Source organism: Salvelinus alpinus, chromosome 19 (assembly GCF_045679555.1).
Source record: "Salvelinus alpinus chromosome 19, SLU_Salpinus.1, whole genome shotgun sequence".
Lineage (NCBI taxonomy): Eukaryota > Metazoa > Chordata > Actinopteri > Salmoniformes > Salmonidae > Salvelinus > Salvelinus alpinus.
In genome coordinates, this window is record NC_092104.1 from 17,038,582 (window position 1) to 17,062,345 (window position 23,764).

The 23,764-nt window shown below is 42.0% G+C and overlaps 2 protein-coding genes across 5 annotated transcripts; both read right to left on the reverse strand.

Annotated features, from left to right (window-relative positions):
• Nucleotides 1–8,719: 8,719 nt before the first annotated feature.
• Nucleotides 8,720–10,438, reverse strand: LOC139545064 (growth arrest and DNA damage-inducible protein GADD45 gamma-like). Its single transcript, XM_071352441.1, has 4 exons — nucleotides 10,275–10,438; nucleotides 10,044–10,145; nucleotides 9,707–9,917; nucleotides 8,720–9,489 (listed from the first exon to the last, which is right to left on the reverse strand). Exons 1-4 carry the CDS (start codon nucleotides 10,331–10,333, stop codon nucleotides 9,376–9,378), a joined length of 486 nt encoding a protein of 161 aa, XP_071208542.1. The 5' UTR covers nucleotides 10,334–10,438; the 3' UTR covers nucleotides 8,720–9,375.
• A 2,841-nt stretch (nucleotides 10,439–13,279) lies between these two features.
• On the reverse strand, nucleotides 13,280–22,582 carry LOC139545065 (cyclic AMP-responsive element-binding protein 3-like). 4 transcript variants are annotated; one of them, XM_071352446.1, is made up of 10 exons: nucleotides 22,440–22,582; nucleotides 21,182–21,319; nucleotides 20,540–20,837; nucleotides 19,981–20,087; nucleotides 19,605–19,697; nucleotides 19,090–19,196; nucleotides 18,832–18,900; nucleotides 18,224–18,308; nucleotides 17,413–17,506; nucleotides 13,280–14,919 (listed from the first exon to the last, which is right to left on the reverse strand). In XM_071352446.1, exons 2-10 carry the CDS (start codon nucleotides 21,317–21,319, stop codon nucleotides 14,492–14,494), a joined length of 1,419 nt encoding a protein of 472 aa, XP_071208547.1. In that variant the 5' UTR covers nucleotides 22,440–22,582; the 3' UTR covers nucleotides 13,280–14,491. The 4 variants fall into 4 exon arrangements, with proteins under 4 accessions (XP_071208547.1, XP_071208545.1, XP_071208546.1 ...); XM_071352444.1 differs by having other exon boundaries at nucleotides 20,540–20,930; nucleotides 22,440–22,579; XM_071352445.1 differs by lacking the exon at nucleotides 22,440–22,582 and adding an exon at nucleotides 21,883–22,001.
• Between the last annotated feature and the right edge of the window lie 1,182 nt (nucleotides 22,583–23,764).

Sequence of the window (23,764 nt, forward strand, 5' to 3'; positions counted from 1 at the left end):
ACTCTTGATGAAAAATAAGCTGTTTGTGTGAGGAGTCATCGCTCCCCTAATTGCCTATAGCAGGGATGGGCAACTCCAGTCCTCGGGGGCGGAGTGGTGTCACACTTTCTTCCCATTCCTAGTTAATACAGCTGATGAAACTAACTGCATTCTAACCTGAATATCGTGATTAGTTGATTGTTGGTGTCAGATGTGTTAGCTGGGGCTGGGGCAAAAGTGTGACACCAACCAGGCCCTAGAGGACTGGAATTGTCCATCCCTGGCTTACAATGTCACCTGAAATTACATTTTAGGAATGCCCATCTATGTGGTAGGCCTACCGTTAGTAAAACACAAAAAACAAAAGATGGCCGGTCCGGACAGGACCAAAAAAAGACGTCCAAAAGACATCTGTGTTGATACGTCCTTACTGGGGTGTAGCCTGCCATGTTGGCCCGCAATGGAATTTTATGAATGCTTGTCCATGTGGTAAGCCCACTGCTTGTAAAACAGGCCGTTGCGTTGGCTTAATTAGTCCTGATTCCTGTGACTAATCAATTTCGCTATTTAAGCTCTGAATATAAGCTACCCAACTTTATCAGGAGGAGTTATCCTGAGCCTATTTGCAATGTGTTTGAACAGCGGGAAATGCAGAAGTATTTTCTCTTTCACAATTAAATTTACCGATAGACACTTAAAACTACTGATCACGAAACTCCTGGACAAAAGTTGTGAGTAGCATGATTGTCCATTCCATATTGTCCATTTTACTTTGACCTGTACTTTTTTTAGGATCTGTTGTTTTTTAACATGTCAGAGCGTTTTATATTTGATTGGGTGCCATTTACAGTGCATTTGGAAAGTATTGACCCCTTGACTTTTTCCACATTTTGTTAAGTTACAGCCTTATTATGAATTGGATTAAATAAAAAAACGTAGCAGCAATCTACACACAATACCCCATGATGACAAAGCGAAAACAGCTTTTTAGCAATTTGTGCAAATTTCTTAAAAATAAAAACCAGAAATGCCTTATTCAGACCCTTTGCTATGAGACTCAACATTGAGGTGAGGGGCATCGTATTTCCATTGATCATCCTTGAGATGTTTCTACAACTTGATTGGAGTCCACCTGTGATAAATGCAATTGATTGGACATGATTTGGAAAGGCACAGACCTGTCTACATGTATATAAGGTCCCACAGTTGACAGTGCATGTCAGTGCAAAAATCAAGCCATGAGGTCGAAGAAATTGTCCGTAGAGCTCAGAGACTGGGGAAGGGTACCAAAACATTTCTGCAGCATTGAAGGTCCAGCAAGACTCTTCCTAGAGATGGCCAGCAGTCCAAACTGAGCAATTGGTGGAGAAGGGCCTTGGTCCTAGGGACGTGACCAAGTACCCGATGGTCACTCTGACAGAGCTCCAGAGTTCCTCTATGGAGATGGGAGAACCATTCAGGACAACCATGGTAGAGCGGCCAGACAGAAGCCCCGCCTCAGTAAAAGGCACATGACAGGCCGCTTGGAGTTTGCCAAAAGGCACCTAAAGACTCAGACCATGAGAAACAAGAGTCTCTGGTCTGGTGAAACCAAGGTAGAACACATTTGGAGGTAACCTGGTACCATCCCTATGGTGAAGCATGGTGGTGGCAGCCTCATGCTATTGGTATGTTTTTCAGCAGCAGGGACTGGGAGAATAGTCGGGATCGAAGGAAAGATGAACGGAGCAAAGTACAGAGAGATCCTTGATGAAAACCTACTCCAGAGCGCTGAGGACCTCAGATTGGGGGTGAAGGTTCACCTTCCAACAGGACAACCCTAAGCATACAACCAAGACAACGCAGGAGTGGCTTCGGGACAGGTTTCTGAATTTCCCTGAGTTGCCCAGCCAGGGTCCAGACTTGAACCTGATGAACATTTCTGGAGAGACCTAAAAATAGCTGTTCATGCAATGCTCCCTATCCAACCTGACAGAGCTTGAAAGGATCTGCAGAGGAGAATAGAAGAAACTCCTGAAATACAGGTGTGCCAAGCTTATAGCGTCATACTCAAGGCTATAATTGCTGCCAAATATGCTTCAACAAAGTACTGAGTAAAGGGTCTGAATACTTATGTAAATGTAATATTTCAGTTTTAAATTTAAATAAATTAGCAAAATTGTCTAAAAAAATAGTTTTTGCTTTGTCATTATGGGGTAGATTGATAAGACGTAACAACGTAACAAAATGTGGAAAAAGTCAACAGATTTGAATAGTTTCCGAATGCAATGTATCTATCTATCCTTCCATCCATCCCACCAGTTTTTATACTAGCCAATCTGCCTGCCTGTAAGTCTGAATACCCAGACACCAGAACCTGTCATCAAATGAATATGCAAATGAAGCAACAGACTGCATCTGCAGGGCAGCTGTCTTCTACAGTATGTGGATGAGCCAATTTCATGGTCAACCGTTACAACAGCAGTCTATGGCATTACACCCCAGGACCTACACCTATGGCCATGACTGGCTGGGGACTGGGGATTCCTGGCATGTCCTAGAGACATGTGTTCCTGATGGGCTAGGGTCAACTATGTCAGTAATGTGTGAGGATTCATGCTAAGTGTTGCTCTGCATCCCATATCTGGGCGAATGCTTAGCATATCCCTGTCAAGGCATGACTGGCATCCACGATAAACTAGCAAATATGGGTTGCATGTGGGGAGAGGTGTAGGGTGGGGGTAAGGAAAGGGCTGTTGTTTTCTGCATTGTGGCTGGCACTTTCTCCTTCACGAAAATAACTGCTTGCCCCCAACTACGTGTTTGCACCACCCAACTCCATTAGCACCCATGAACATTATAAAACTCAGTTTGCAAAACTATACTGTATATCTCAGTTATGTATCCATTTTCCCGAATCTCTCCATGCTTCCGCTGCCAAGCTGTGTGCCCATACCAGGAGAGGCAGGCTAAACCAGGCTGTGGCTTGGCAGTGTGGCCTCCCTAGGATATTTAAGGAGCGCTCTCTCATTTACACTTATCTCATGTCAGCATACGTAAGGGGACAGGCCTGGACCCCCAGACTAATGCGATCAACAGGAGGGGAATGTGTTTTGCCTGACAGCACCTCAAGGTACTAGGACCTGGCCTACACTGGGTTGGGTTCACAGTAAGACATGTCTATCTCAATGCTTCACATTTTATTGTGTTTCAAACCATTATGTTTTAGTTGTTTTAAATGTTTTAGATTTGTACAATTGTTAAATGGGTTGGGACCATGTATAAAATGCACTACGAATAAAAACAAACTTCAAATGTGAACGTGTACTGTTTAGTTGCTAGTGAGATTGTTTGAGGTTGTGTTATCATGTGTGCATTCTTCATGCATTTTGCTGTTTGCTTGTCCGCAGTTGGTGACCACTAATGAAGACTAGACCAAAGACCATGATCTAATACAAGACTTTCAGTATGTGTCATCCAGAGGAGGCTGGTGAGATGAGCTATAGGAGGATGGGCTCCTTGTAATGGCTGGAATGGCATCAATGGAACGGAACCAAACACATCAAACAGATAGAAACCACGTTTGCCTACGTTTCAGTAATTTCATTTCAGCCATTACAATGAGTCCATTTTCCTATAGCCCCCCCCTACCCCACACCCCCCCTATACTATATATACCTCTGTCTATACCCCTACCTCTATCTAAACCTCTAACTATACCCCTACCTCTATATATAACTCTATCTATACCTCTATATATACCTCTACCTCTATCTATACCTCTATCTATACCTCTAACTATACCCCTACCTCTATCTATACCTCTATCTATACCTCTAACTATACCCATACCTCTATTTATACCTCTACCTATACCTCTACCTATACCTCTAACTATACCCCTACCACTATCTATACCTCTAACTATACCCCTACCTCTATCTATACCTCTAACTATACCCCTACCTCTATCTATAACTCTATCTAAACCTCTACCACTATACATTTAACTCTACCTCTACCTATACCTCTACCGTTAAATCTGACCAGCAGCATACCACCCTGCATACCACTCATGGTTTGCCTCTACAGCTAAGCAGGGTTGCTCCTGGATGGGAGACCAGATGCTGCTAGAAGTGGTGCTGGAGGCCAGTATGAGGCACTCTTTCTTCTGGTGCTGGAGGGCAGTGAATGGGGACATTGCCTTGTGTAAAGAGCTGTCTGTTAAAATGGGTGTTCTGACACTGTGGTCACTGAAGAGCAAATGGCACTTATTGTAGGAGTGCTAACCCTGAAATCCTGGCTAAAATCCCAATCTGGGCATCATCCACAGCTTCCAAATGGGCTATTCCCCAGGTTGTTGCTGTAAATGAGAATGTGTTCTCAGTAAATTTAACTGGAGGATTAAATAAGAAAATATCTACTTAGAACCAGACAGTGAAAAGTAAGTAGAATCCCCAGTCCCCACCATGTTAACAGTGAAATCATTATTCCCTATCCAAAACAAGGAGCAAGGTAGTGAACCAGGGCCTGTACGTCAGTAAGCAGAGCTCCAGAGTACAGCCCCTTCTTTACAGTATGTGACACCTGCTTAGATTAGCAGCACATGAGCTCAGCCTCATGGCATTAAACCAGGGGACAGCTGGAATGCCACTGGCTTGGTGTTTAATGTCGGGAAGGAGGAGCAGGGAGTGGGAAGCCACTCTATTCCTCTAACCTGTCTGCCTACCTGCTCCCAGATGTCTATGTACTTTAGCCTAACCGATCTCACAAGAATGGCATGACAACAATAGTCAGTGAGGTTGGCTAAAGCACATATGAGAAGAACCAGGGTGCTCTACCTAGCCAAGAATACATACCAGTATTACAGTTGACCCCTGATATGTACAATGGTTTGGGGGTTTTCTGAATTCTAAACTGGAGCATGTTGTATATCCAGAGCATGCAGAATGAAGATAGATAGATAGATGAAATCTATAAATGAAATTAATGAAATGATCAAATATACAGACAACAAATTCCAATTGGCTATACTAAAACTCTTTAACATCGTCCTTAGCTCTGGCATCTTCCCCAATATTTGGAACCAAGGACTGATCACCCCAATCCACAAAAGTGGAGACAAATTTGACCCCAATAACTACCGTGGAATATGCGTCAACAGTAACCTTGGAAAATCCTCTGCATTATCATTAACAGCAGACTCGTACATTTCCTCAATGAAAACAATGTACTGAGCAAATGTCAAATTGGCTTTTTACCAAATTACCGTACAACAGACCATGTATTCACCCTACACACCCTAATTGACAACCAAACAAACCAAAACAAAGGCAAAGTCTTCTCATGCTTTGTTGATTTCAAAAAAGCCTTCGACTCAATTTGGCATGAGGGTCTGCTATACAAATTGATGGAAAGTGGTGTTGGGGGTAAAACATACGACATTATAAAATCCATGTACACAAACAACAAGTGTGCGGTTAAAATTGGCAAAAAACACACACATTTCTTCACACAGGGTCGTGGGGTGAGACAGGGATGCAGCTTAAGCCCCACCCTCTTCAACATATATATCAACGAATTGGCGCGGGCACTAGAACAGTCTGCAGCACCCGGTCTCACCCTACTAGAATCCGAAGTCAAATGTCTACTGTTTGCTGATGATCTGGTGCTTCTGTCACCAACCAAGGAGGGCCTACAGCAGCACCTAGATCTTCTGCACAGATTATGTCAGACCTGGGCCCTGACAGTAAATCTCAGTAAGACCAAAATAATGGTGTTCCAAAGGTCCAGTCACCAGGACCACAAATTCCATCTAGACACCGTTGCCCTAGAGCACACAAAAAACTATACATACCTCGGCCTAAACATCAGCACCACAGGTAACTTCCACAAAGCTGTGAACGATCTGAGAGACAAGGCAAGAAGGGCCTTCTATGCCATCAAAAGGAACATAAATTTCAACATACCAATTAGGATCTGGCTAAAAATACTTGAATCAGTCATAGAGCCCATTGCCCTTTATGGTTGTGAGGTCTGGGGTCCGCTCACCAACCAAGATTTCACAAAATGGGACAAACACCAAATTGAGACTCTGCATGCAGAATTCTGCAAAAATATCCTCCGTGTACAACGTAGAACACCAAATAATGCATGCAGAGCAGAATTAGGCCGATACCCACTAATTATCAAAATCCAGAAAAGAGCCGTTAAATTCTACAACCACCTAAAAGGAAGCGATTCCCAAACCTTCCATAACAAAGCCATCACCTACAGAGAGATGAACCTGGAGAAGAGTCCCCTAAGCAAGCTGGTCCTAGGGCTCTGTTCACAAACACAAACACACCCCACAGAGCCCCAGGACAACAGCACAATTAGACCCAACCAAATCATGAGAAAACAAAAAGATAATTACTTGACACATTGGAAAGAATTAACAAAAAAACAGAGCAAACTAGAATGCTATTTGGCCCTAAACAGAGAGTACACAGTGGCAGAATACCTGACCACTGTGACTGACCCAAACTTAAGGAAAGCTTTGACTATGTACAGACTCAGTGAGCATAGCCTTGCTATTGAGAAAGGCCGCCGTAGGCAGACATGGCTCTCAAGAGAAGACAGGCTATGTGCACACTGCCCACAAAATGAGGTGGAAACTGAGCTGCACTTCCTAACCTCCTGCCCAATGTATGACCATATTAGAGAGACATATTTCCCTCAGATTACACAGATCCACAAAGAATTTGAAAACAAATCCAATTTTGATAAACTCCCATATCTACTGGGAGAAATTCCACAGTGTGCCATCACAGCAGCAAGATTTGTGACCTGTTGCCACAAGAAAAGGGCAACCAGTGAAGAACAAACACCATTGTAAATACAAACCATATTTATGCTTATTTATTTTAACTTGTGTGCTTTAACCATTTGTACATTGTTACAACACTGTATATATATAATATAACATTTGTAATGTCTTTATTGTTTTGAAACTTCAGTATGTGTAATGTTTACTGTTAATTTGTATTGTTTATTTCACTTTTGTATAATATCTACCTCACTTGCTTTGGCAATGTTAACACATGTTTCCCATGCCAATAAAGCCCATTGAATTGAATTGAATTGAATTGAATAGATAGATAGATAGATAGATAGATAGATAGATAGATAGATAGATAGATAGATAGATAGATAGATAGATAGATAGATAGATAGATAGTACATCTTTAGATAGTTATTGTTTAGAGACCTTTAAGCTTTCACACAGGGAGGGAGAACAGTGTCTGGACTAACCAACTGGCTGATAACTCTCCATCTCTGTTTTACTTTCTCTCCCTCTCCATCTAGCACAGATCTCAGCATAGACAGTCAGTATGTGTCTATCTTAAAGGATGCCTGTTGCTGCAGGGGGTTTAGTGGAACAAAACGGAAAGCAGCACGAGGAGGGAACCTTTTAGTAAACCACAAAAACAGCCTGTCTGTCTGTTCTTCAGCTGGAGCTCTATATTCCAGCCAACAGACACTTCTTCCCCACACTGGCCACATGATGCACCTGTAAAGAGAGGAGCTGAACAGACAATTTTTTTTTCTTGGCACAAAGGAGCCGTTTCTCCACTCAGCCAACAACAGTAGCAGTGATCCTTTGTTTTCATTTCACCTTGATAGGTCTTGTTAAGATACTATCTAATTTCCAAGGAAGGTAGCTTATTCTCCTAGGATCTAACATTTCATTAAAGGCAATCGTATACGGCCCCATCTAAACTGGGTCAGGGAGCTTTCCAACAATTATCAATGAAATGCTACTAGCCAAGGCCATTCTGTTTACCTAGAATATAATGCGAAATAGCCAGACTCTTTGATGTGGAACATTGTTTAGTGTCAGCTCAAGCCCACACCTCAACCTCCTTTCCTGTGACCGCCTGGCCCGCTTTCCAAGTAACATGGCCCAATCGTGACTCTAAAAACCATTTCCTGTCATGTCAAGGTGTGTGTTTTACTGGAACAATGTGCTGATTACTCAGAGCTACACTCACTTTCCCTCTTGAAAAAGTTTGAATCTTTCCTTTACAATAGCTACAGCATCTGTGAAATCTGTCACTCAGGATGTACAAGTGTGCGTTGCTATTTCCTAAAAGCATTCAATCCCTGTCAGTTATAGATAGTGTTTGCAAGTTAACTTCATGATTTCCTCACAAAATCCAGTTTGCACACTTTTCTGGACACACAATCCTCCCCAGCCACACACACACGCACCACCAGCACCTCACTGACAGTGCAGAAGCCATGCTCTGGAGACAAAAGAGAGGCCCAGGCCCAAGCCCCTTTCCCCCAGCCCTCTCACCCCCCAGCCCGCTGGCCCACAGCCCTGGTTCCTGGCTCCGGCGGTCGTGCAAGCTGTCGCAGTAAGCAGCTGGTATATGGGATGGGAAAGGTCACTGTCTGTCTGAAAAAGCATGTATCTGAACTGCTATTGTGTTGCAACTTACTCCCTCCCTCTACCATTCTTACCCTCCCCTTCTGTTACTCGCTCTCTCTGTCACCCCACCCCCTTCCCCCCTCTCTCTATCTTGCTTTCTTTGCTGCAGCCTGGGGTTCTTTGTGCCACACTTCCTGCCTCAGCTATCTCTGTTCAATCAGAAGCCACTCTGCAGCAGGTTAATCCTATCAGATTCCACTCTATCGGAGACTGGGTCCAATGAGTGCAAACTGCTCATCCCTGGTGATGACTGCACAGGACAATAACTTTTGCACAGAACTTGAGTAAAGTTTAAAGCATTTATTAAGAAATTGTGTAAAATGCTTTTACAGTTTCATAACAAACAGAACAACGTTGCATGTGTTTTAGCATCATTTGACAGCAAACATAATAAAGAAAATAATAATGTTAAGAAAGTGAATGTTTGAGTTTCAATCCGGGCATTGCCCATTGGCTTTAGAAAAGTCCAATATTTTCCTTTCTCTTGTGTTATTCACCTTCTTTCACACGTCTTTCTGCCACCACCTTACATCCAGCCATGTTACACATTTTCACTCATCCGTTTCTTCTCCCTTCTCCTTCTTTCTCTGACGATCTCCTCAGTTCACCCCTTACCATTGGCCCTTGTCAGGGCAGCTATAGGATCATGATCTATGTACTGCAGAGTCCAGTCCAGTTCAACTCCTCACCCTGGTCCGGGCTTTAATGACATGACATGGGCCCAGTCCACATACACCTGAGCCAGTCCACATGTGAGCCCTGACCCCTCCACAGGGTAATCCAAAACCTGCACTGCCATCCCAGACTGCACATTGAGTCCTGGGTTACAGCCACAGCCGTGTATTCCAATAGGCAGACTTCAAACCCTGAGGTTCCGGTCATTTTATGCTCTCTTCATCATCTTCATCATCAACAAATGAAGCATGCAGAGGGTTGGTTGTTCAGCGTTCAGGGAGAGTGATGGTGGGAACCCAGTCATATACACTGCGGCTCTCCTCACAAAACAGATGCAGTTTGTCCAGAGCAGGGTCTTTCCATGACTCAGCACCAGGGCTCTGTGAGAAAGAGAGGGAGAGATGATTAGAATCATGACAATGACATCAGATAGACAGCTAAACTATATAATATCGAATTAGATTGAATTGACATTCTGATTGCATTGACAGATTGCTTTGACAGCGCACAGGGCGACTGTTATACGCAATAACTATGCGCACGGGGAAAATATGCTGACTGGATGACTCGTGTTCAAACCGGTAGATCAGGACGTACCGTGACAAGAATGCAATGTGCGTCCTTGGGTTCGCCGGCCTCTTCTGTGCCCACGAGGTCAGCCAGGCGCTCGATATCGTTAACGCGTACCACGTTTATGTCGTTATCGAAGCAGAAAGCCTGGATGAGGGTGAAGTGGATCTGGAGAGCGATGTCGCATTCGTACTCCTCGTCTGTCGCCAGAACGCAGAATGCCACATTGTCTGGATCACTGTTGGCATGAACAATAGTAGCTGTTTAGAAGCCGGTCCTATGCAATTGTAGACTTGGCTATGTAGCATATCTGTGCATGAATAATTATTCTGCATGACATATAAAACAATAGGGGTGTACTTACACATTCATAATTTTGGCAGACTCGTAGACTCCAACCGTAAGGTAGTCCTGCTTCTTTGCAGACACCAACAACTCCTCCAGGGCTGTGCCTGCACTTTGCACTCTGAAGACGAAAAAAAGACACCGGTATTATTATAAAGTCATTACATAGTAAGTAAAACATTATCAAACATTTCCGACTACTGTAGCCTAGGTTTGCATTCGTATTAAGAATGTTAAAATGTGTATTTACCTATCAGTGGTGTCGAGTGCGCTCTCCTGTCCAAAGATCTCTTCCAGTTCCAGTGTCATGATTGTAATCCAAGTGTGTATCGGGATTGTTAAAGAATAGACAGATAGATACAGACAGATACAGATTCGGTGTTCACCAGTAGTTCTTGCGTTATTCTGAGGTATGGCAGTCCTTCAGTGCTTATATATCAGGGCAGCGGAGTTTCTCGGCAAGAGGCGTGGTTTCCCCTCCTGACTGTGGTGATGTGCTTAGGGTATGTGACGACTCCAACGTGTTACAGTAGCGTTTCTTGACGACCCCAAGTGGGGGTAGGATTACAATGTTACAAGAAATCTCCCCCACCTCACTCTTGGCTTGTTGTCAACATCAGTACTGTGAAAAACTAAAAGTCCCCCTTTCTGTCGATTTGAAAACATATCACCGCAAAGAGCAACGAGCCTTGATGAGCTGTAACTGAATCAAGCTTCTAACCTGTTATATTTTGTTGAGTTGTATAATTGTTATGCACTCCCTGAACATGTGTGCATTTTAGTGCCTCTTAGCCTCCACCTTGTTTTATATGTGCAATGCTTTTACTTATGCAAATGGTCATGGACGATTTTTTTTACGATTGCACTAAAACCAAACGTAAAGATGTTGATATAGGCTACTTACAGCAATGTCAAATATAAAACTTATGCCATATCTAGTTCCATAAAGTTGTTATTGGCTCCAATACTAATTTTAGCAGTGTCGCTTACTGAAAAATAAACGTTTTTTTCACGGGACAATGACAAGCGGAGGACAACAGCTTGCACCCGGCACACGCCTGTGTTTTGTTTCGCGTCTGAGGGAGCAAGCATATAATTGCCCTTCTTGGCGCGTGGCGTTTTATCGCCAATACAAAAGCGGCTCTGTCAGAATAATAGGCGCGTGCCCCACCTGCCTCCTGTTCTTTCAAGATGAGGACGGGGGCTCGGTGGAGGCAGTGTGTGTGTGTGTGTGTGTGTGTGTGTGTGTGTGTGTGTGTGTGGTGGGAGTCAACTGAAACCGATGCGGACAGATGCATGCGCTCATTCTGATTGATTGTTTGATTGATACGTTTTACCTATCCACTCTTTTCAGTAATCTGTCAGAGCATGAAAAAAGACTCGATAGGCCAATCTCATTGGCTCGCCAAAGTTCAGCACTAATAGCATGCTTGAAATTTAAAGGTAATTTCCGACATATGCAGCATTTACCGTGAATGCAGTCTCCGCTAATGCGGGAACATTTCCTGTAAATATCAATAGCGCTACAAAGCTGATATTCAGCATTATGGATTGAATCGATCCCTAACTATTAGCTCTGGCCTACCGCACACTGCAATTGGAATGCAATTTACGGCTAATCCTATAGGGACTCCACTAGGACTATTTTTATGTTTTCTTTATAAATATTAATTTAGCCTAACCTATTCATAGAGTGCATCGTCAGTTGTCTCTGTCTGCGATTGCCTCCAAACACTTAGTCTACTACAGGCTACAGGCCTACGCACATTTAGTCTGATTAGGCTTCTCAAACGCAAACCAATAGAAAGTTAGATAATACATAGGATTAAAGTGTTATTATAATACAGTGACTATTATTAGATCTGATATACAATATAAGCTAACATGGGCAGGCCACCCTTTACACGGTGTTGGGCATTAGTCAAAGGATGCATAATGGTAAAACTGTGCAGAAGTCGCCCCTTGGTGGTAGTACATGAGAATGACCATTCCCCTATAAAACCAGTCAAAGTTTGCTGAATAACAAAGATGATGACACTCCATTGTGAGTCATGTTCCTTACAGAAAGTGATAATCATGTGCTGTTATTCTCTCTTCTGGTATGAGTGTTGAATCAATGATGCTATCACACACTATCCTTAATTCCCTCCATCCCTCCATCCACCATCATACATCCTTTCATCACTCCATCATCTTTCAAGTGAAGTAGCCTACAAATGTTGAAAATTGGGCCAGCTTTAATGGTCCCAAATCTGTTTGTGCTCTTGCAATCCCTTGCTGACATGGTCAAACCAACCTTGAAAATGTTTGACATGATGAATGGCAGTTGACATGATAGCCTCAATATCATTCTATTTGTTCTAACAATTTCTACATGTATACTGTGTTTAAAAAATGGAATTGAATGTCTAACTTAAAAACATAGTTGGCCCAATAGCTCTTATTTCCCAATTGACTAAAACAAAAATGGAACCATCAAATAATAACAATTTGTCAATGTCAATTCAAAGCCCTCATATTTGAGATTAGCAGCCCAAAAAGCAAATAGAAGCCAGGTGGTGGTGATAGGTAGCCTAAAGGTTAAATATAACGTCTCCTCCTGCCTCCACACCTTCCAGGGCCGGTTCCAGGCATAAGCGGTCACTTATGGAGTTCAGTCTGGGTCTCAACTTACTATTGAGAGTAAGAAGAGTATACACCAGGTGCAATTTCAAAATGTGTTATTGCATCAGCAGTTATCTTATGTCAGTAACTGATAGTCAATTAGCCATTTCAGCTAACCATTTTTTTTGGATTGGTAGTTAGTCTAGCCAGCTATGTAAACTTGTAGTAATTATGGCCGCAGAGGGCCCTCATTGATTTTTTAAAACATTCTCACATATATATTGGCATGAGTCATTACAAAATGTGTAGAATTGAAGGAATCTGGCTTTAAAACCGCAAAGCTTTCTCTAAACCCTATGTGTAGAATTGCAGGAAATTAACTTTAAAATTCTTTCCACCGTTAAGGGGGCCACTACATTTTTTTACTGGGAGGTGGGCTGGGTGGCATCCAAAAGGCAAGAGCCGGGTCCTGGCGCCTTCCATGCAGACCTGCGCCTTCTGTGGACGGCACAGGCTGAGGAGCATCTCCGTTTGGGCATTTTCATAGACTATACCAAATGATTGGTGCGCTCACCTTTTAAAGCTTTCGGTGGGTGTGACATCGTAACATGTACATAACGCAATTATTGTAGCCACATTTTAACAAAGCTCTAAAAAAAAGGGACTTTTAATGACGATCAGTGTCAAACAATAAGAGTTGAAAACGCACATTACAATCATTCCGTCCGATTTACATTTCAAACCGGGATTAGTGATTTCTTTTAACCTGATTAAGCCAAATTAAATCTCTTTGATAGGTACAAAAATAACCAAATGTTCCAATACCATTTAGACTTCATAAATCACTGATAACCCAGAAAATACACAATGTACTCTAATACTAACAAAAATGCCTCACTGAATGGACTGACAGGTCATTACATTTGAGAATAGTTAAACTGCAACACTGAATTAACATATGTTAAATGTTCACCTCTCCATATGACACAGACTTTGAAAGGTATCCAGAGGTGTACAGGGGTAAAAACAGGTCCAGACTGTGAACCACTGGATAAAGGACTGAAACAGCTCTTAACTAAAAAGGTCTAAACTTGTGAAAATGGTTCAGCCACTGGCTCCTGAAAATGGGGATTAATTACAGAGCACTATTTGTCATATTTAAATTTGTACCAAAAGCAAAACAAATCAAAGAAAGCACGAATACCCTTGTTACAAGGGAAATACATATATATATATATATATTTTTTTACACAAAATCTAAAATGGCCAAATGTCCTGCAATGGCTAAAGCAGTGTATACAGATCAACAGTTTTGATCTAGAATCATGAGAATGCATTTATACTATGGATGTTGACTGTTCAAACTAACAGAGAACTTAACTATACACTATGAAAGGAACTGGTAAATCGCTAGCAAGGTACATATCAACACATGCTGGAGATGCACCACACAGGTGGACAGAATTAACTGTTGTCAGTTTGTTTTGTTTTTCAATAGAGAATTCAGGTTTTAGAAAGTCTTCAGCAATCATGGGATGTCAACACATTACTACTCATTTTCATAGTGCGCTTTTTCCCCTCGATGAGAGGATGATGACTATGCATAACAATGGAAATCTCAGCAGTCCATTCTAGCACTTGAACAAGGCATTAGAACAAAGTGCTCCAAGAAGAACAGTAGTATTACCAGGAAAAGGAGGACAATCAGGTAAAGACAGAGGATACTGTAATAACAAAACGTCCCAATACCCTTTTCTCTTCATCCACCAAGTTTCAATTAACATGATCAATAACGACTGAAACCTTTAATTAACCCTCTCCCACCATTCCCTTCTTTAGTTCATTCACCACCAGCTCTTCTGTTTACATCTCGTCCGAGCGGTGTTGCTGTATAATGATGGATGTAGGCTTCCTGTCAGTCCAGTTCTCCTTGGTCCCTGGAACCTCATAAGCCACAGCCGTTCCCACTGGATCCCTGGATCCCTCCTGCAGGCCCCCAGCCCCGGGTCCGGCCCCCGGCTTCAGCTCGGCCTGACCAGGACTGGGGAAGTCTGCAGACGAGTTGCTGTTGAACCCACTCTCAGATTCAGACTGCTCCACTTTCTGGTAGTCTGGTGTGTGGTTCTGCCCACCAGTGAACATGGCCTTGGTGTTCTCCACCTTGGCCACTAGGAGGAGACTGAGAGGGGGAGGCTCAGCATCATCTACTTCCTCCCCAGGCTCAGAGTAAGCCAGGGGCAGAGGGTATGGGGTGTCATCAACAGCAACAGAGCGCAGGGTCCTGGAGACAACTACAAGAGAGGGGAAAGGTTTAACATCTGCTTGAATCTTAAATACAGCACTCGTCTTCTTATGGCTGCAGGGTCAGTATTGAGTAGCTTGGATGAAAGGTGCACAGAGGTGCCCAGAGTAAACGGCCTGCTCCTCAGTCATAGTTGCTAATATTTGCATATTATTATTAGTATATGATAGAAAACACTCTGACGTTTCTACAACTGTTTGAATTATGTCTGTGAGTATAACAGAACTCATATGGCAGGCAAAAACCTGAGAAGTTCCACTTCCTGTTTGGATTTTTTCTGGGGGTGGCAGATTTTCAACCAAGCTCTCATTGAAATTACAGCGAGATATGGATGAGGTTTCACTTCCTACGGCTTCCACTAGATGTCAACAGTCAATAGAACTTTGTCTGATGACTCTAATGTGAAGGGGGGCCGAAGTAGACAGGAATTAGTCACCACTGCCACGAGCTGACCATGCTTTGACCACGCGCGTTCACGTGATAGGCAGCTCCGTTCCATCGCTCAACAGAAGTCAATGTAATTCTCCGGTTGGAACGTTATTCAAGATGTTAACAACATTCTAAAGATTGATTCAGTACATCGTTTGACATGTTTCTACTGACTGTTATGGAACTTTTGGACATTGTCACGTTATAGTGGACGCGCTTTGTGACTTTGGAATTGTTAACCAAACGCGCTAACCAAAGTAACTAATTGGACATAAATAACGGACATTATCGAACAAAATCAAGCATTTATTGTGGACCTGGGATTCCTGGGAATGCATTCTGATGAATATCATCAAAGGTAAGGAAACATTTATCATGTATTTTCTGGTTTCTGTTGACTCCAACATGGCGGCTAATTTGGCTATTGTTCTGAGCGCCGTCTCAGATTATTGCATGGTTTACTTTTTCCGTAAAGTTTTTTTGAAATCTGACACAGCGGTTGCATTAAGGAGAGGTATATCTATAATTCCATGTGTATAACTTGTATTATCATCTACATTTATGATGAGTATTTCTGTTGAAACGATGTGGCTATGCAAAATCACTTGATGTTTTTGGAACTAGTGAATGTAACGCGCCAATCAGATTTTTTTTATATAAATATGACAAAACATACATGTATTGTGTAACATGAAGTCCTATGAGTGTCATCTGATGAAGATCAAAGGTTAGTGATTAATTTTATCTCTATTTCTGCTTTTTGTGAAAGCTATCTATCGCTGGCAAACTGGCTGTGCTTATTGTGGTTTGGTGGTGACCTAACATAATCGTTTGTAGTGCTTTTGCTGAAAAGCATATTTGAAATCGGACACTTTGGTGGGATTAACAACAAGATTACCTTTAAAATGATATAAGATACATGTATGTTTGAGGAATTTTAATTATGAGATTTCTGCCTTTTGAATTTGGCGCCCTGCACTTCGACTGGCTGTTGTCATATCGATCCCGTTAGCGGGATTACAGCCATATGAAGTTAATAACGGGAAGAGACAGGAAATATTTGTTAAGAATTTTAGATGTTATTTATTGTTGTATACATAACATTACTTTAACCTCTCTGGGATATGTGGGACGCTAGCGTCCCAACTGGCCAACATCCAGTGAAAATGCAGAGCGCCAAATTCAAATAAATTACTATAAAAATTTAACTTTCATAAAATCACACATGCAATACACCAAATTAAAGCTACACTTGTTGTGAATTCAGCCAACGTGTCAGATTTCAAAAAGGCTTTACGGCGAAAGCAACGATGCTATTATCTGAGGACAGCACCCCAGCAAACAAACACAGACCATAATATATCAACCCTCCAGGCGCGACACAAAACGCAGAATTAAAGATATTTGCGCAACATGACTACAAAAGTTACCTGTAAGCTTTGTCCAAACATTTCAAACTACTTCCTAATACAACAAAATTTAAGACTGGATATACTGTGTTCAATACCGGAGGAAAACAATGTGTAACGCACCTCTAACAAAGATTACACTTCCCTCTAGCCTTGTTCTGAACAGTGCTACTTCTTCATTTCTCAAAGGAAAAACCTCAACCAATTTCTAAAGACTGTTGACATCCAGTGGAAGCGATAGGAACTGCAAGAAAGTCGATTAGAAATCTGGATTCCCAAAGAAAACTCATTGAAAAGAGAGTGACCTCAAAAATAAAATCTGAATGATTTGTCCTCGGGGTTTCGCCTGCCAAATAAGTTCTGATATACTCACAGACATGATTCAAAGACATGATTCAAACAGTTTTAGAAACTTCAGAGTGTTTTCTATCCAAATCTACTAATAATATGCATATCTTAGCTTCTGGGCCTGAGTAGCAGGCAGTTTAATTTGGGCATGCTTTTCATCCAAAATTCCAAATGCTGCCCCCTATCCTAGAGAAGTTAAAGAATAAAGAGCTATTTTGAACAGAAGAACATTTTATTCATATTATTTTTTAAACATAGCTTTAGCATTTCAGACCATCCTCGTTTTTTTAACTTACCGGAGGAGGGGGTGTATATCTCCTTCTGTCCAGGGCTGCGGCCAAACGGGTTGACAGAGGGGAAGACGATGAGGCAGAAAGACAGCAGGAACACCTGAGCAGAGAGAAGAGAAAACTGTAAGAAAGCTGACAAATGTGTGCAACCTAGGCTTACAAACCCAATACATGAGGTACATCCGTCTACAAAGAATTATGCAAGAAGTATTTGCGTAATTTAAAAATATATATCTTCCATTAGTTTTTCTATGCTAAAATAAAATAGTCTTGTATAAGAATATCATTCTTCTCATTATAGACCCAAGCAAGGCTCCAGTCTTTATTAACTAAAGCGTAAGTACTTGTTGGTTTATTGTTCCAACATACCATTATTTGGCAGTGGGACAATATAATGGCTTTAGCCTCAATAGTACACTAGTACAGTACATCCACTCCTGGTCCTTAAGTGGGAGACACTTAAAACCAATGAGCTAAATCTGGAGCACCATATGAAAAACATAATCAAGCCTCAATCTGGGTTGATATTACTATAATGTCCCAATCATTTATAATAATGTCAACATACAGGCTGAGCTGGCACCCTGAAAGAACAGGATGTAGCAAGTCACCTCAGCACACACCGTGTTAACAAAGTTTAACTTCAATTTGGAAAAGATTGACAACCAAACTGTCAACCAAATACATCTGCAGACATAAACTTGTGAGATTCTTTCAGTACCAGTAAATTACTACAAGCTCTAATTCCCAGCATGCCAAACAGAGGCCATGAAGTGGTGTGAGGGTTAAGCTCTACTCTGTGTGTTAGTCCTCTTACCATGACACATGTGCTGGTGGTGGTTGTCTTCATGGTAGACATCTTCATCATGCCCTGCAGCTTCCTCAGCTGCTCTATTAGAGACCTAGACGGGGGGGGGGAATAATAATAACCATCAGAAACATTTTTCTCAATGAACAATACTAGTCTACAAACGTCATTCATTCACTCCCGGGTGGCGCAGTGCTAGCTGCGCCCAGGCTGGGTTCGCGCCCAGGCTCTGTCGCAGCCGGCCGCAACCGGGAGATCCGTGGGGCGACGCACAGTTGGCATAGCGTCGTCCGGGTTAGGGAGGGTTTGGCCGGTAGGGAGGGTTTGGCTGGTAGGGATATCCTTGTCTCAGTATGTAAAAAATGTAATAAAATGTATGCACTCTACTGTAAGTCGCTCTGGATAAGAGCGTCTGCTCTTGGCCGGTAGGGATATCCTTGTCTCAGTATGTAAAAATGTAATAAAATGTATGCACTCTACTGTAAGTCGCTCTGGATAAGAGCGTCTGCTAAATGACTAAAAATGTAAATGTAAAAATGTAAATTCATTCTCAGATGCGTATCATACATAAGAACAGTTGTTCCATAATCATGGTAATGGCAATAGTGGCGTCTTACATGTTTTGCTTCTGCAGCAGTTGGACCTTCTTCTGCAGATCCTGGTTGTGAGCAGTGCAGATGGAAACCCTAGGGACCAATCAGCAATACACTCAGTCAACCAACCAAACTTTATTTAAAACAAACACCTTTTGACCCAATGAAGACACAGCAGGCTAAACGTTGGTGAAGTGAAATAGTCTAAATCATATAATGACTAATGCACTGTGTGCCTTTGATTTCATTTTCAGAAATCTCTCCATCCATTCCCTCTCTCACCTGTTCTCCAGGCCATCCACATACACCTTCTTCTTCTTCCTACTCTCCTGGGCCGACTGCTTGTTGCGGATCTTTCTCCTCACCCTCTTCAGTGTCCTCTCCTCAGTCTGAGACAGCGAAAGACAGACTACTCAATTGACATGGTAATGTACACAGTGCTGAGGAGCAGTCTGTGGTCTCACTGCTAGAGACAAACAAGCTGTCTGGGAAGTTCTCATTTAGTGTGATTGGAATTGTTTCTGCAGGAGACAGGAGTAATTTAATAGACATATTCTGTTCACTAGTCATTGGCTATCCCTTGATATTAGCAGCCTCAATACTAAGGCAGCTACAAAGTACCTAGTGTCACATCTCCCTTGTGAACCTCATTAGCCATTGTCTGCCCTGTCCTTGGATAACACCATCATCTGGCTTTGTCATTCTTAAGGAGTGTATGGCATTTGGACCAAAGTTCACAATGGTTTCGGTGGTCTCCACAGTGTCAACAAACACTTGTAATAACTGGAGGAAATGACCTTAGTAAGAGGCATGCAAGACGGTATGGCTGCTCCTTCTTTAACAAGAAGTCTCTTTTCCTCATCGGTCAGGATGATCTCCTTGAACTGGAACTGAAGGGAAGAAAACAGACATTTTTAAGAGACGAGGCCTTCAACAGATCTTCAGCAGTTACATAACTTTGCCACGGGGTGGCGACAAAACTGTAAGATTATGTCTTGTGAAATTTACATTTTTCATGAACTCAAGTACAGTTAATGCCATTCTTATTAAAACAATGAGAATAAGTTTGACAAGCATATTAAATACGTGTTTGATCTTTGGGTTTGACAATAGTGCTTCTGCTTTTCTCGTCTATAATACCCATTTGATGATGTGAAACTAAGTGAAGCTCACCAGATCCGCTTGGTTGTCCTGTGTAGAGTCCTCTATGGAAAAAGTGCAGGGTAGTTCTTCACTGGAATAATCCTGTTCCATTTCCATCCCCTCACTGTCCAGGTCATCTGATGAACACGAGAGAACACCAGATCTTTATTGTCTCACATGAACAGTAAAGTTATGGAACCTTACAAGGATATTTCTGTGAAATGTTCTAATCCAAGGATGAGTCAAGTGACTCTGAACTCAAATCGGCTGAAATTAATCTCAAAAGCATGGGAAAAAGAAAGACCGGCACCACCTAATTCCACCTAACTGATCATCTGATTGCTGATTGGCTGGCGTACTACATTCTTCAGGATTCATGACCAGCTGGGCTGGGGGCAGTGTATGGTTACACACCTGGGAACCCCTTCATGTGTAGCCCCCTAGAGTTAGTCTGCAGATGCTCAAACTACCAACAAACTATTCAATTAATTGAACTGTCAACGGCCATTGTTGTCATGCAACTACTCCTTCATACCACCCAAAGCTATGAACCTGTTAGCCAAGTATAAAGGTCTAGATCAACACTTACCCAGATCAATAAAGACATCCATATCCAGCTTCTCTGCCCTCACGCTCTGTAGAGCATCCATGTCCTCTTCCTGGAGCAGATAGTAGCTGTGGTCTGTCTGCACGGTCAGGGCTTGAGGGTTCTCAGCCTGGAGCTCCAGGGCAATCAGGCGATTGTTGGAGTAGTCTGGGCTGGACTGGGAGTACCCTGGGCTGGGCGCAGGGTCACCGTCACTCCCCTGGGAACTGGTGAAGGCCAGGAAATTCTGTCCGACTATGCCGCCAGTGCTGCTGTCTTCAGAGATGCCGCTATCGCTGCCCTGTGGAGAGTGGGAGAGACAGGAGGTGGCCATGTTGTTTTCTCCCTCAAGCAAGCTGGACAGGAAGTCCTCAGTGTCCATGCCTGTCAGCATCTACAATACAGCAGGAAGTTAGTGTCCATTATATTCAACATGACTCGTTTATCTCACAAAGAACAATTATTGTGAAATAGAGTTCCTCTGCTTTAAAATAAGGAAGTGTCACATTTTGATGTAATTCAATAACAAACTACTTCTGCTTTACTAGTACGACATGCCTTTAAATGAAAGGTTTGTTTCCTGTCAATCAAACTATTACCGGTTAGTAAACATAAAACAGTGTTATTCCTGAGTGGGAGACATACATCTTGCTCAGAGAGCCAGTTTTCTAGCCCACTTCCATATGGGAAGACGGGGTCGTTAACTCCCGTATCTCCTTCCTGGAACAGGATCCCCAGAAGATCCGCCCCATCCATATCAGGAACATCCTCAGTGACTGACATCTGGCAAACACAATCAGCAATAAATAAATACATTCTGGAAAAACAATGAGACAGAACTAATTGATTTGTTAAAGTAATAGGTAAGTAGGAATATCCTACAATATATAACTGAATTATAACTATCGTTAACATGTCATTTCTGGACAGGAGGTTTTCTTAAGAGAGACTGCATTGAGAGTTGCCACGTCCTAGTGTTTGGCAGCTACCACACAGTACACAGCAGATGCAGGTCATGTCTAGATGAGATGCAGCTTTTGTCAAATTTTATGTCAAAAGTTGTTTTTATATATTTTAGCTAACTCCTTACCCTTTTCCTAACCTGCTGCGTAAATTCTCCTAAACCTGCTACGAAAAGTAAATTTTGACAAAAGCTGTATCCCTTCTAGACATCACTCCATGAACGAGCGCATTCCTATACTTCGCCCCGCCCACTTTCCCCTTTTGTCACACGAGAATCAACAAAACAAGCAGGAGTGAGCCCACAAATGTTAGTATAGAAGACACAAACATTGCACTTCAAATATGGATAAAGTAGTTACATTTCAAGTTAATTAGCTACATACCATAATGCTGTCAATCGAGCTAGTAAACTATTTTAACACCAGTTTCTATACTCAGTAGGCTGGAGGTTAGCAAGTTAGCTAAGAGGGTAGCCAGTTTACGTTACATTGTCATTGTCCTGGTAGTTTATCTTGCTAACGTTACCTAGCTAGCTACAAGAGCATTGTTTGCATAGACACGATGCACTGACAGTGACAGGCACAAGGATGAGTAGTTAGCTAGTAGGTAGGCACTGGGCAATCAGATTAGCTAGCAAGATAGCTAATCAAGAGTTTGTTTGAAAAAATATGATTTTCTGCTTAGCTGACCAGCCAATGCAATGCACGCTCCATGGCCAACCAATTTGATAAATTACATCTCCATTAAATATGAAGAATCGATGGTCATAATTAACTGCACACGTCGGCCACAGATAGAACAATGAGCTGGTTTGTTTGAAAAAAAAGCAAACACGATAGATTCCTATGAGCAAATGTTGCTGAGAGGGCGTGGTCGTTGTATGTTTTCATTTACGAATCAAATAAAAAGCATCCATTTCTCATGCCTCAAATGTTCTTACCTTTCTCAGTATACAGCCTGATAAGGTAGGATAGCATTCGTGTGAGTCAGTGCAATTATTTTTCTTGTTGTCTCTTCGAAGTTTCTGTCTGGTACACAGATTAAATCACCTTCCAACAAGACAGTTATTGCGTCATCAGTAAAGACAAGTGTAAGATTTCGCCCTTGTCCTTATGGGAAATGTAGTATGGTGTGTGCTGCTGGGACGAGATGTGCTGCTAATGAAGTGGATGTTGATATGACACAATGCCATTTCTCATGTTTGATATTTTAGTTTCTTCAAAAAAATATTGAGATGTGTGAAGAGAGCATACAAATTAGGCTTACGCTTCATGTCCTCCTCAGTTAAAGTGAAAGTAAGACAAGGGTCGTTTCTTATCACAGTACCTTCAGCATCTTTATTTTCCATAATATAAACTCATTAACCACAAAGGAACTTTACAAAAAGTTTAGTAAAAAACACAAGTCAAGTTTATCAAAACATTACAAGAGAACAAACGTAGCATTTCATAATTGTATTTAATATTTTAACAAGACATATAGGGCAATAATATGGCATCATAACAATCAAAAAATCGAATCCTTGGAGTTGAGAGGTATGGTGTACAAAGTAACTTTCAACCCAACCAGGCCAATAGGCCAATGTGTTAATTTCAACCATTGACCTGGAGTTGTCTAGCCTGGTCCCAGATCTGTTTGTGCTCTTGGCAACTCCATTGTTCATCGTCAAGCCAAAGCATTTTAGCGCAAACAGACCGGCACTCAGGCTATATCATGATTCCTGGAAAATGAGTGCAAAGCATTACATTGACATGCATTTATGAAATAGAAGATCACATTTTCTATTGAGTCGTGGTGTTGGCCTAATGTAACTGGAAAGAAAAGCGAAGGCATGGAAAAGTGCAATAGAACATTCAAGACAGAAATCATCACATTCTTCATTCTCATTAGCTGAGACTCTTTCTGCATTCAACAATGCTACATCTGGGTTACCAAGGCTCAGTCACTTCATGTAGTGATTGGGCTCCCGATTGGCACAGTGGTCTTAGGCACTGCATCTCAGTGCAAGAGGTGTCACTACAGTCCCTAGTTTAAATCCAGGCTGTATGCCATCTGTCTGGGTTTGGCTTGGATAGGCCGTCATTGTAAATAAGAGTTGGTTCTTAACTGACTTGCCTATGTAAGTAAAAAATATATATTTATGAAATTGCAGCATCAGATTTATGGGGTTGATTGCTGCATCATTGTCAGTATCCTTTTTTAGCATTATATGATATACGTAACATCCACAACAGGTGTGGATGTGATGAATATTGATGTACATTG

Bases quoted from the DNA above. Each gene is read 5' to 3' on its own strand.
- LOC139545064 (XM_071352441.1), bottom strand. From the start codon at position 10,333: ATGACACTGGAACTGGAAGAGATCTTTGGACAGGAGAGCGCACTCGAC. The intron at 10,146-10,274 runs GTAAATACACAT...TTTCGTCTTCAG, and splicing joins GCACTCGACACCACTGATAG to AGTGCAAAGTGCAGGCACAG. The intron at 9,490-9,706 runs GTACGTCCTGAT...TCTTTCTCACAG, and splicing joins CACATTGCATTCTTGTCACG to AGCCCTGGTGCTGAGTCATG.
- LOC139545065 (XM_071352443.1), bottom strand. The intron at 19,197-19,604 runs GTCATTTCCTCC...TCGCTGTCTCAG, and splicing joins CTTGCATGCCTCTTACTAAG to ACTGAGGAGAGGACACTGAA. The intron at 18,309-18,831 runs GTAAGACGCCAC...CCCCCCGTCTAG, and splicing joins CTGCTGCAGAAGCAAAACAT to GTCTCTAATAGAGCAGCTGA.